The sequence below is a fragment of the Scomber scombrus genome, chromosome 19 (assembly GCF_963691925.1).
Source record: "Scomber scombrus chromosome 19, fScoSco1.1, whole genome shotgun sequence".
NCBI classification, from domain to species: Eukaryota; Metazoa; Chordata; class Actinopteri; order Scombriformes; family Scombridae; genus Scomber; species Scomber scombrus.
The window spans coordinates 11,634,468-11,646,953 of record NC_084988.1 but is presented as its reverse complement, the minus strand read 5'-3'; the positions used below and the strand labels follow the sequence as shown (position 1 = coordinate 11,646,953).

Below are 12,486 nucleotides of genomic sequence, written 5' to 3'. Positions count from 1 at the left end.
AAATTTCTCCCTCAGTTCCGTACTGACATTGCCAGAACTGAGTACCTGTCCAACGCAGATGAGAGGCTCCGCTGGCAGGCCAACTCTCTCCCAGCTGATGACCTCTGCACCGAGAATGCCATCATGCTCAAGAGATTCAACAGGTCAGTATGTTTTGCCCTCTGATCAAGATACACCAATAAAATTGTCATTCAAGTCACATTGTTAGGTTTTGTCACTGAAACCAGTAAGCACTACTAAGGATTAATTGGCCTTAAGTTGACCTATACCACTGCCCTTTTTAGGTACCCGCTAATCATCGATCCATCAGGCCAAGCCACAGAGTTCATCATGAATGAGTACAAAGACCGCAAAATCACCAGGACCAGCTTCCTGGATGATGCCTTCAGGAAGAACCTGGAGAGTGCCTTGCGTTTCGGAAACCCACTCCTGGTCCAGGTATGAATGGCTTCTTTACACTGACAATATGCCATGTGCTCACTCCTTGCCCACTCACCAGTACTCTTGTTTCTGTAAATGATTTGCATATTTCTATTCTTTTTTTGCCTTTAAGGACGTAGAGAGTTATGACCCCATCCTAAACCCGGTGCTGAACAGAGAGGTCCGCAGGACTGGAGGACGTGTCCTCATCACTCTGGGAGACCAAGACATCGATCTGTCACCTTCATTTGTCATCTTCCTCTCCACACGTGACCCAACGGTGAGGAGATTATATCATATATGTCAGTCATTTCTAGCTAATCTTGCCTTAGAAAAAGTTAATTGATTTTAATTTGAATCACTTAAGCGTCATTGGTATTTAAAAAGTCTGTCTTCAGACTGTAATAGAGCATTTCCCTCATGCAGTAATATGGTACGGAAAGATAATTTGTTACATGATGTCTTCTCTTCATGCAGGTTGAGTTCCCACCAGACTTGTGTTCTCGTGTGACTTTCGTCAACTTCACTGTGACACGCAGCAGTCTGCAGAGCCAGTGTCTCAATGAGGTCCTGAAGGCTGAGAGGCCAGATGTGGATGAGAAGCGCTCTGATCTCCTCAAACTGCAGGGTGAGACATAAGTGGCACATGAACTAACATAAATAAGAAGGCACAACTGGGGATGGTAATAACACTGACAGGGATGCAAGACTTGGAGGAGAAAGAATTCTGTAAAATAATAAACAACTGTCCTCATGTGTCCTTAGGTGAGTTCCAGCTGCGTCTGCGTCAGCTGGAAAAATCCCTGTTGCAGGCCCTCAATGAGGTAAAGGGCCGTATCCTTGATGACGACACAATCATCACCACGCTGGAGAATTTGAAGAAGGAGGCTGCTGAGGTGACCAGGAAGGTGGAGGAAACGGATATAATCATGGCTGAGGTGGAGGCAGTGTCACAGCAATACCTGACTCTGTCTTCTGCCTGCAGCAGCATCTACTTCACCATGGAGGCTCTTAACCAGGTCCGAACACTCTCACTTGCACATTCAGCCAATATTTTATTTGATTTATGGCCATACTTTTCCTCTTCTCACTTATTCTCTACAAGCCAAACAACCAGTAAATAAAACCATTTTTGTTTGTATCTTGTTCCAGATACACTTCCTGTACCAGTACTCTCTTCACTTTTTCCTGGACACCTACCACACTGTGCTGTATGAAAACTCCAACCTCAAGAACATTAGCGATCACACACAGAGACTTGCTGTCATCACCAAGGACCTCTTCCAGGTATAAACTGAATCTTTGAAAAGAAAATACTTTGTTTGGTGGTATGAGGGTTGTGGGCAAATGTTAAATGTCTGGGGTTTTTTTTATGTAGGTGGCGTTCAACAGAATAGCCAGAGGTATGCTGCACATGGACCACATTACCTTCTCCATGCTGCTGGCTAAGATCAGCCTGAAGGGCATGACAAGGTCAGTCACCAGTATTAAAGCTATATATTGTTCTCAGTAGTATTCCATAAAATCTGCCATTAACCATTTCAACCCATCTCTTTCCAGTGAGCCTTCATATGACTCAGAGTTCCAGCACTTCATGCGCGGTAAGGAAATCGTTCTGAAGGGCATGTCTGTGCCCAAGGTGAAGGGTCTGACCACTGAGCAGAGTGAGGCCATGGTCCGTCTCAGCCGCATGCCAGCATTCAAAGACTTGGTGGACAAAGTTGAGGCTGATGAGGTGAGCATTGACAGATATTATTGATCTGGTATCAAACTGTGATAATTAAACACAACATTAGAGTTAAATTGAAGATGAAGACACTTTTATCTAAATAACACTGTCTTTGATTATGAACTGTATTGGTGATCATTATTGCATTTTTTTGTTTGTTACCTCAGCAATTCTTCATGTGGATTGAGAGCAACTCCCCAGAGCTGGCTGTTCCTTATCTGTGGTCAGAGGAGAAACAGTCCAGTGAGTATATGGATGTGTCAAACTTTTCAAATGATGCATAAAGGCCAAGCAGATGTTGATTTTAAATATTGTATTTATACATAACTTGCTCTGCTCCTCCTTTTGCCATTTTGTCTTCAGCTTCCATTGGCCAAGCAGTGCACCAGCTGTTGCTGATTCAGACCTTCCGCCCTGACCGTCTGCTGGCCATGTCACACATTTTTGTCTCAAAGGTGCTGGGAGATACCTTCATGAACATCATCGAGCAGCCTCTTGACCTGGGTAATATCGTGGATTCTGAGGTACTGACAAGCATTGTTTCAAAGATTTTCTCTCCAGCAGTCTTCACATTGTTCGTGTTGAATTGTTGCTGACATCAGTGTTGTGTCTGTAGGTGAAGCCCAGCACTCCAGTGTTGATGTGTTCAGTACCGGGTTATGATGCAAGCGGTCTTGTCAGAGATCTGGCTGCTGAGCAGAACAAACACATCACGTCCATCTCTATTGGTAAATTATCAGCTCATACACTCCTAACTTCAGACCTACACAAATCTGACCCTGATTTTTGTTTCCTGAGTCAAAAGCTTATTGAGGGTACTGTTCATGTTTGTGTTCTTCTGCTGTCCGCAGGTTCGGCTGAGGGCTTCAATAAGGCTGACAGAGACATCAACACTGCTGTCAAGTCTGGCAGGTGAGTGCTTAAATGTTTGTACATTTTCTTTGCATGTGTACTTTGCTGCCTGTACTGATAATCCTGACCCTTTTTGTCCTGCAGGTGGGTGATGTTGGAGAACGTCCACCTGGCCCCCGGGTGGCTGATGCAGCTGGAGAAGAAACTCCACTCTATGCAGCCTCACGCCAGCTTCAGGCTTTTCCTGACAATGGAGATCAACCCCAAGGTATACCACATCACTTATCAGAATTTCTGTCATTTCATATTCTTGATTTGGAATTCTGAGTCATTAGTGAACCTCAACTGACACCACGGTCTTGAATTTGCTCTCACCTCTATTTCAAAAGCCTCCTGATCTCTTTCATACCTCATAGTCACAGCGTTGTCCTTTTTCTTGCCAGGTGCCAGTGAATCTTCTTCGTGCTGGTCGTATCTTTGTGTTCGAGCCTCCTCCTGGTGTTAAGGCCAACATGCTCCGGACCTTCAGCAGCATCCCTGTGGCTCGCATGTGCAAGGTTACTTAAGCTGGGTTCAGCAACACACCAACATACACTTCAAAAGCACACTGCTCCCACATTTTCTAGCTGAATTTGTCTTTTCTATGTCTCCACAGGCTCCCAATGAGCGTGCCCGTCTCTATTTCCTGCTGGCTTGGTTCCATGCTGTCATCCAGGAACGACTGCGCTATGCACCGCTTGGCTGGTCCAAGAAGTATGAGTTTGGAGAGTCTGACCTCCGCTCTGCCTGTGATACTGTTGATACCTGGCTGGATGACACTGCTAAGGTTGGCGATTACAATTACTTTACAAATAATAAGTTGATCAGATAAATAATGAGTACTGAAGTATTTATAATGCATTAAAAATAACCTTTTTACACTTTGCCTCTACACACAGGGTCGTCAGAACATTGCACCAGACAAGATCCCCTGGGCGGCTCTGAAAACTTTGATGGCTCAGTCCATCTATGGCGGCCGCATTGACAATGAGTTTGACCAGCGTCTGCTCAACACCTTCCTGGACCGCATTTTCACCAAGGGCAGCTTCGACAGCGAGTTCAAACTGGCCTTCAAAGTTGACGGACACAAGGACATCAAGATGCCCGACGGCATTCGGTTAGTAGTCTTCTAGCTTTTAAAAAGTTTATGGATACTTTTTTTTGGTGATGACTAATGCTTATGTTTCTCACGATTTTGATTTGTCACAGGCGCGAGGAGTTCATTCACTGGGTAGAGATGCTTCCGGACACTCAGACTCCATCCTGGCTCGGGTTACCTAGCAATGCTGAGAAGGTCTTGCTCACCACTTATGGTACGCCACCGGTCATATTCGCTATATGTATTCTGGTGTTCTTTCACATTCACTGGATTTTTCTTCGTCATCTGTCTAGTTTTGTTTTCATGTTGTTCCCTCATCTCAACTGGTTTTCACAGCGCAGATTATTAACTATTTTTCTCTTTTTCTATTCTAGTGTCTTAACTCTTACTTTGACCGGATTTCTAATTGCGACAAGTGGTCAAGACCTTACATTTTTGTGTCTGCTTTAGGCAGAATAGCACATGTGTGTGTGTGTGTGTGTGTGTGTGTGTGTGTGTGTGTGTGTTGGTGTATGACAAAGAAATATGTTATGGATGTTTCCTCTGCTAATCTTCCCATCGGTTCACTCCATCAATTACTTTTCTATGGTTTCACAAGTAACCCATAATCTAGCTGTAGTCATAGCAATCATATTTAAAGGTGCTCTACCCAAAGGAAGGGTGTGTGTATCCTCACCCTCCAGCAGCTGTATTTCACAGCCATCATGTCGCTTTGCAAAGATACTATCCCCACCCCACCCTCAAATTAGGACTCCAAACAACCACACCTCTCCATCCCCTTTGCTCCCCTGTTATATCCTCCCTCCCTATTAAGTCAGATTTATCTCCACAACTCCTCCTAACTCTCACAGTCACACCCACCAAGCCCTACCTCTCCTTCATCCTCACCCTACATCCTTTAGTTTTTCTCTCAAACCTGCCACCCTGTATTTTTTATGTTTATTTTGTTTACAGATCCAGTCAGTCAAGAATGCGGTTCATTTATCCACTTGGGATCTATGTTGAATGTTAAATTTGATGGAATTATTGCCTGAAGCCTTGTGTGTCCTTTTGTCCTTGTTTTTGCCTCTTTTAAAAAAAAAAAAAAAACAAACAACCCCTTTATTAACACATTCTGGAGGTTAGCTATTTTTTTCTTCTGTTCCACGATTAATTTCTTCTCCCCTTCCTACCTCCCACCATGGCCGTGTCTTCCACCTCTCCTCCACCTCCCTCCCTGCTCACTCGCTCCTGTCGCCGGGCTGTACAGGCACTGACATGATTGGTAAGATGCTGAAAATGCAGATGTTGGAGGATGAGGATGACCTTGCCTATGAGACGGAGAAGAAGGAGCGCACTTCATCCACATCCGATGCTCAGCCGGCCTGGATGAGGACCCTCCACACCACTGCCTGCAACTGGCTGCAGCTCATGCCCCAAACTGTCAATCCACTCAAACGCACAGTGGAGAACATCAAGGTAATGGCAAGAATAAGAGGAAAGGTAGTTGACAAGCAGACTTCAAGAGTCCTAAAATAGGGTGTTTTCTCTACAAGAAGCTGCACAACATCCTCGGGCATCAATTTTAAGTTGATTGATTTTTTATGAATTATAGAGCTATACTCATGACGTAATGAGTTACGATGAAAACAAAAGCACAGTCATTGATGCATCTGCCAAGTTTCTGCATTCCATTTAATGTCTTCTTCCTCCAAACATGCAAACACCAGGACCCGCTGTTCCGCTTCTTTGAGCGTGAGGTGAAGATGGGTGGCAAGATGCTGCAGGAAGTCCGTCAGGATCTGACTGATGTGGTGCAAGTGTGTGAGGGCAAGAAGAAGCAGACCAATGACCTGCGCACACTTATCAGCGAACTTGTTAAAGGTAAAATCTATCTGTATTTTTATGGGTTTACCTTACTTATCAATTGAAGTCACATGATTAATGCAAGAAAATACTGCATATTTGTAACTGGGTTTAATCAGCAAGATGTTGTTAAATAACAGTGGTGCACACCTGTTTGTCTTTCTCTCTAGGCATCCTCCCTCGTAGCTGGTGTCGGTACACAGTTCCAGTCTCCATGACTGTGATCCAGTGGGTGACAGACTTCAGTGAGCGAATCAAACAGCTGCAGCAGATCTCACAGGGAGCCGCCAGTGGGGGTGCAAAGGAATTGAAGGTATTATTTGGTTAATTGTTAGTGTACAGAATCAAAAATCCTCGACAATTAAGTAGTATGATATTAGTGTATATATAGTATTGACAGATGACTTTTTTTTTTTTGGTTAATTCTTTCCCCCTCCTGTCCTCCTTTCTGCAGAACATCCACGTGTGCCTGGGCAGCCTGTTTGTGCCAGAGGCTTACATTACTGCCACCCGCCAGTATGTGGCCCAGGCAAACAGCTGGTCTCTGGAAGAGCTGTGTCTGGAGGTCAATGTCACCAACGCCCAGGGTGCTGCACTGGACGCCTGCAGCTTTGGCATCAAAGGTCAGACAGCACATGTATTATAATCAGGGGATGCAGATTGCAAATTGTATAACAAGGTTGTATTACAGAAGTGCGACTATAGAAGTGCATGCAAATTGGCAAAATATCCTTTAGACATACAGTGTTTGCTTGTAATGAACTGCAGCCCTCTAATCTTATGAGAGGCAGACTTCAGTCTTGAAAATGCGTGTCTAGTTGCTTATCCTGACTTTCTGTTCAACTGTTTATTTTTAGATTTTTCAGTTTTTTCTTCAGATTTTGTATTAAGCTTTAATATTGCTTTTGTTCAATATTCCAGGACTCAAACTGCAGGGAGCAACCTGTGCCAACAACAAGCTGTCTCTGTCCACCGCCATCTCCACAGAGCTGCCTCTCACTCAGCTCCGTTGGATCAAGCAGAGCAATGCTGAGAAGAGAAACCTGGTATGTATAAGATGATACATCTATCTAATAATCTGTATTGTCAATGGATTTTGGTCATCACGTTTTATTTTCTTCTTGCTGCAGGTGACCTTGCCCGTGTACCTGAACTTCACCAGGTCGGACCTGATCTTCACCGTTGACTTTGACATCGCCACCAAGGAAGATCCACATAGCTTCTACGAGCGTGGAGTTGCTGTCCTCTGCACAGAGTAGAGGAAGAAAGTCATTCCTAAAGACTTGACGTCTTGATAATTGAACCATATTTAATCACTAACATTTGTTGCCTATTAACCACCATTTTAAAAAAGTAGTTTGTAGCCTATTTCATTCCAGTATAAAATATAGTTGGTAACATTTGTGGAGCAGTAATCTTGAGTACGTTGTCATTCTTAGTGTTTTTGGAAAGTGTCTTGGAAGGTCTTGGGAATGTGGCTAGTTGGTGAGTAGGGAGTGGAAAAAGAATGTGGAATAAGGAAGTTGAAAGGAAAAGTGGTTTCATAGAATAACCTGTATGTGTTTAGAATGAATAAAGATTGTTGGTATGAAATGAACTTTATGACTGACCTGAGTGTTTTTCGTGATTTGGTTAAATGTTTTGTTTTAAAGTGTCACAGATGGTGTTTGATGCATGTTTACTTCTCCTGCTCTTAACAATTAAAGGGACCTGCAAACAGAACCTGAGAGCTTGAGATCTGGTCTCACCTACAGTCTCTGCCGTCAGTCAACATGACTGTCACATGACTTGTACAAATTTATTTGCAAAGATCAGAGGCAAATAGCTAATAAAGTGGGGAAAATAGAGCTTTATATTTCCATTTATCAAGTTTGTAAGAAAGAATTTGAGAAAATAGATTGAATTCTTCTGGTGTGTATATGACAAAATATGGGCATGGTCATGCATGTCCACAGCATATCTTAGGTCAGCAAAATGAATGCAACTGTTTTCACTGTCAGTGCTTTACTGCCATTTGCTGGTTGGAAAAAAAACGTTTTAATTAAAAGTACTTCCAACAATAGAAGCCAGGATCTATTAAAGGTAACTAAGTTACTACAAGACTTGAGTGTCACAAACAGATGAACAGAAGTTGTACTACAGTAGCTTAATGCTCTCCTAGAATACACATACTTGTCTGTTACTAAATTTAATGAAGATGGAATCCAAGCATGAAAATGGCAATGAATATATTGTCACTGTACCTCACTATTTATTTCCATTACTGATAAATCAACCAGTTATTTTCTCAAAAAATGGTTTTGGTCTACAAAATGGCAAATTCCTATCACAAACTCCTAAAGCTGAAGATGATGTAATCAAATTTCTTGCTTTGTCTGACTGTCCAATATCTGTCTAGGAACCAGGAAATGTTACTGATAGTAGGAAATGTTCAGCTATTTTGGCTTGAAAAATGGATGATTAAAAAATAGTTGCAGATTATTTTCCTTATGATTGACCAATTGATTAATTTCAAAATAATCTTTAATAACAATTTTCATTGACTTGGTCAGGATGTTTTACTCAGCTTCTAAAAAGGACTAACATCCTGTAAAAGCAAATGTGAACTATGACTTACATTTATTTTCCAGCATGACAACGATCACAAACATTACGCCAATATATACAGAAATGGCTTAAAAACAACACTAGAATCTGGTGAATATGTATAGTAAACAAGCTGCTGAATGCAAATACATTTTTATCTTTATAATTTAATTGACAGGGTGTTCAAACTTTACTGTCCAGTACAGCAGTAAACATTAATTTGGCTTATAATGAGGACAAAATACCCCAGCATCATGTATCAGATAATATTGGAAAGACCAATATAAAGAAACTATATGAGAAAATATATAATCTGTATCATCTGCAAGGTTGTATATTGATCCATCATGGAGATGCAGGATACTCTACCAACAAAAACATCATATTTACTCAAAAAGAGAATCAATACATCTTCGAGACATTTCATTTCTGACAGCTGATCCATACTTAAATAAAGTGCATTTTAAAGTAACTATTCACTGCATTTCTTTTCAACTCAAATAATATAAAGGCATTATAAGGCAGTTCTTTAGTGTATCAGTCATAACTATCACAGCTGGAGCTCTTTTGTATTTTACAAGATGTTCTTTGATTTTCTGATCATCAAAATGTGATAATTTGGGTAACCTATAGGCCCTTTAGTGCTCAAACCTTGAACGGCTTTATCATTACAGGCCCTTAGTTATGTGAATGTGACTAACATACTTCAGATGCAGAGTCTGCTCCCTCTGGTTCATCCTGCATATTGACAACACACTGCCTCTTTCTCTGCCCCAATTCCACCCCTTCTGTCTCAGGGAGACCCAGCTTTCTCTTGTAAAGTAATTGAAGGTTACAGGGGCTGGGGGATCTATCCGAGGAGCTATGCACTATCTGGGATGAACTCCTTTCCCCTGGGGTTAGACATCCAGGTGTGTGAGGCGTGGAGGATCTTGTAGCATGCAAGCCCGAATCATCAAGTTGGCGGTGTGATTCAATATCCATGGTTTGGGTGTGATTTGTTGAATCATTTATTTCTTCTGCAAGATCTTTGTAACCATCCTTGTCACTGTGGGAGGGCAGCGAGTCAAGCTCACAGACCCATAGCTCAGAGTCACTCCCACATTTCATCTGGACATCTCTCATCCCATTTATCACAACTTCTTTGCAGACAGGGGGAGGATGAAGGAAATATCGCCTGCTCCGTCCTGAGAACCGACATCCTGCTTTTCCCTGCTGCCTTGTTCGCCTGCTGGAGACACCCACATCGATGTTTGACTCATCAGAATCCTCTGAGCTCCCATCGTATGGATCCAAAAACTACAATCAAAGTACACATGCATTCATTCATAAGCACACAGAGCAGCGGGGGTGCTGTTGCAGCAGAAATGGAAGGATTAGAGAGAGGAGGATGCTTACCAAAGAATAACAGCCATGCCTTCCTGCAGGCTTGTGCACTAATGGCAATGCCCGCCTTAAACTCCCACTCTCTGGTGCACTGCTCACACATCCCTGCTCAGTTAGGAATGCAGTAGTTTTTGCATTGACAAGACAGCTATTTATTGTTAAATTAGAAAGCTGCATGCATGCCATCTCACTGTACCTTCATTAAATGATTTGACTGAAACCACAAAAAAAGGCAAGACTAGACATAGGAAGGTGTGTACGTGTGCAGTGATCAGTGGTGGAGCCAAGATAAGAGTCAGTTTCTGGGGAGCAAATTCAATTTGATTCCATTTGAAAACAACATTTATGGAGATATCTTATTCAAAATATCCTTAGTATAGGTCTGGGTTTAATCCCTGTCTAGAAAACCAGCCCAGAGACTTACTTTATTATTATTATTATTACTATTATTATTATTATTATAAATACTAAAATATACTCATACTGTAAAAATGTACATTGTCACTTATCAAATTGTGTCCAGTGTGTCAGTGTTTGAGCGAAGGTTCACATTCAGAACAAAAGTAATACCATAGTGCTGGTGTCAGACCATCTTGGGCTGATCTCAGAGTCAGAATCAGTGCTGGACTCCACTTTACACATCTCCTGATGGAAAACAGGAGGTCACTCGACTCCACATTCAACACAACACAAAAGAAAATATAATGCGAAAGTTTTAAAGTTCATAAGCTGATAGCATTCACACTAAAGGTGACGACATGCCTAATTAGTCTCACCATGTATTTGCAAGCAAGCTGGTCCATGTTGTTGGGTACATGGCCATCACTGTGGTCTGGAAAAAATATGAAATTAGAGTGCATTTAAGCACATTCAAAAGATACAACAATGAATAGAGATTGCTTTACTTCAACGTGACACTAAAAGTCACGCAGGGGCAGGATATCACGGCCAATAAAGGATTTAATACTGATACCTACCTGGAAGTGGATATCGTCTCCTCCTGTAAGCCATTTTGTTTGGACAAAGTGAAATAAACTATTGAAATGATGTTGTAGCGCTGCAAATCAATTCTGGTGGACCGGTTAATTAACCCAGCAGAGCAGGTGTATTTGATATATAGCCTAAATGATGCACAGACAACGTGGGCTACAGGTGAGTCTGCTTTTTAAACTCTCGCGAGCTTTATAGTTGAACAACGCTGTGGTTAAGGTCTGGTTAGGTTTAGACACAAAAACAGTTGTTTAGGGTTGAAGGAAGATTACGGTTTGGGTTAAAATGATCACTTAAAGTCGTGGATGTGGGTTAAACTTCCTTATAAATCTTGCGAGAGTTGACGCGAATCTAGGGTTACCATCTAGACGCGACTGACCACTGCTGGATGAAATTGCACAGGTCGGGAAAAATCTGGGGAAAAAACACTTTAAAAATTATATTAAAAAGACCTACATTATATTACCATAAAACATATAGAGCAAACGTACAGTCACTGGCCACTTCATTAGGTACACCTGTGCAATTTAATTCAATACAATACAATACAAACAACTCCCATAAATCCATTTTTTGGGAAGTTTCTTTTATACATTTTCACTTTTTGTTGATATTGTCAAAAAAAGAAGAAGTGATAATTATACTTTATGTTTATTACTGAGGTTGTACTAAGTGGTGGTGGCGTACTGGGATGCACTATGTTGAATGGTTTTCCTAATATTTTGCCACTCTCATGTATGTTAATGGAGTGGACAAAATGTTAGGAACACTATTCAATATAATGTACATCACCATCACCCACGATGACCTCAATAATAAACGTAAAGCAAAATGATTACCTTCCTGACAATGTCAACAAAAAGTGAAAATAAACTTATAAACCCGAATGCGCTATTTGTAACATATTGTTCTCTTCAAACTAGTACAATGCGGAACAATTTACAGAAGCACAAAGTTATGATAACAGGTTACATATTAGGCTACAGTTACCCTATTTAAAATGTAATAAATAATGTATTTCAATTACTCAGTCAAAGAAATGTAACTAACTTATTACATATGACTTTTCTAACAAATGTTTTCAACTGTTAGGGTGAATGTACCCATTAAGCCCACCAAAATCTAAGTTCAGGTGTTTTTCATGGTGACATGATAAGGGAGATAATTTCTTATAAAGCAAGATTTATCTCTCATTTGAAAATGTTTTCATTAGTACATGTAGATTTTGGAATATAAAATAAAGATATTTTATGAAAAAAGTCAAAAGTCTTACATGGGCTTGGTACTGTGACACCATTTAAGCCCATGTGTGCTCCAAATAAGCCCACGTAATGATTTTTTTATAAAATGTAAAAAAAAATTGATTTCAAAGAATTAAAAACAGCAATATATGTATTAAGTAATATGTTAAATATTTTTAAAAGGAGGAAAAAAACCTCCTCCTAAGCAAAATCTTAAAGGTCTGACTTCAGATGTAACCCCCTTGTAATCATCATCAAATCAACATTTTCATAAGTAACAGTAATTTAATTATACTTTT

General features: G+C 41.0%; 1 protein-coding gene across 2 annotated transcripts in view; it reads left to right on the top strand.

Moving 5' to 3' along the window:
* Positions 1-7,581, top strand: part of dync1h1 (dynein, cytoplasmic 1, heavy chain 1) — a 28,280-nt gene extending 20,699 nt beyond the window's left edge. For both annotated transcript variants that reach the window (XM_062440980.1, XM_062440978.1), the window contains exons 56-78: positions 16-143; positions 285-438; positions 554-700; positions 898-1,048; positions 1,186-1,439; positions 1,573-1,707; positions 1,799-1,893; positions 1,981-2,155; positions 2,317-2,392; positions 2,513-2,673; positions 2,766-2,877; positions 3,001-3,061; positions 3,146-3,269; positions 3,445-3,558; positions 3,657-3,827; positions 3,940-4,157; positions 4,250-4,353; positions 5,389-5,597; positions 5,849-6,002; positions 6,155-6,297; positions 6,439-6,607; positions 6,906-7,030; positions 7,115-7,581. In XM_062440980.1, the coding sequence (XP_062296964.1) occupies positions 16-143; positions 285-438; positions 554-700; positions 898-1,048; positions 1,186-1,439; positions 1,573-1,707; positions 1,799-1,893; positions 1,981-2,155; positions 2,317-2,392; positions 2,513-2,673; positions 2,766-2,877; positions 3,001-3,061; positions 3,146-3,269; positions 3,445-3,558; positions 3,657-3,827; positions 3,940-4,157; positions 4,250-4,353; positions 5,389-5,597; positions 5,849-6,002; positions 6,155-6,297; positions 6,439-6,607; positions 6,906-7,030; positions 7,115-7,243 (3,309 nt within the window). In that variant the 3' untranslated portion in view covers positions 7,244-7,581. The remainder of the gene's footprint in view (positions 1-15; positions 144-284; positions 439-553; positions 701-897; positions 1,049-1,185; positions 1,440-1,572; positions 1,708-1,798; positions 1,894-1,980; positions 2,156-2,316; positions 2,393-2,512; positions 2,674-2,765; positions 2,878-3,000; positions 3,062-3,145; positions 3,270-3,444; positions 3,559-3,656; positions 3,828-3,939; positions 4,158-4,249; positions 4,354-5,388; positions 5,598-5,848; positions 6,003-6,154; positions 6,298-6,438; positions 6,608-6,905; positions 7,031-7,114) is intronic.
* The last annotated feature ends 4,905 nt before the right edge of the window (positions 7,582-12,486 follow it).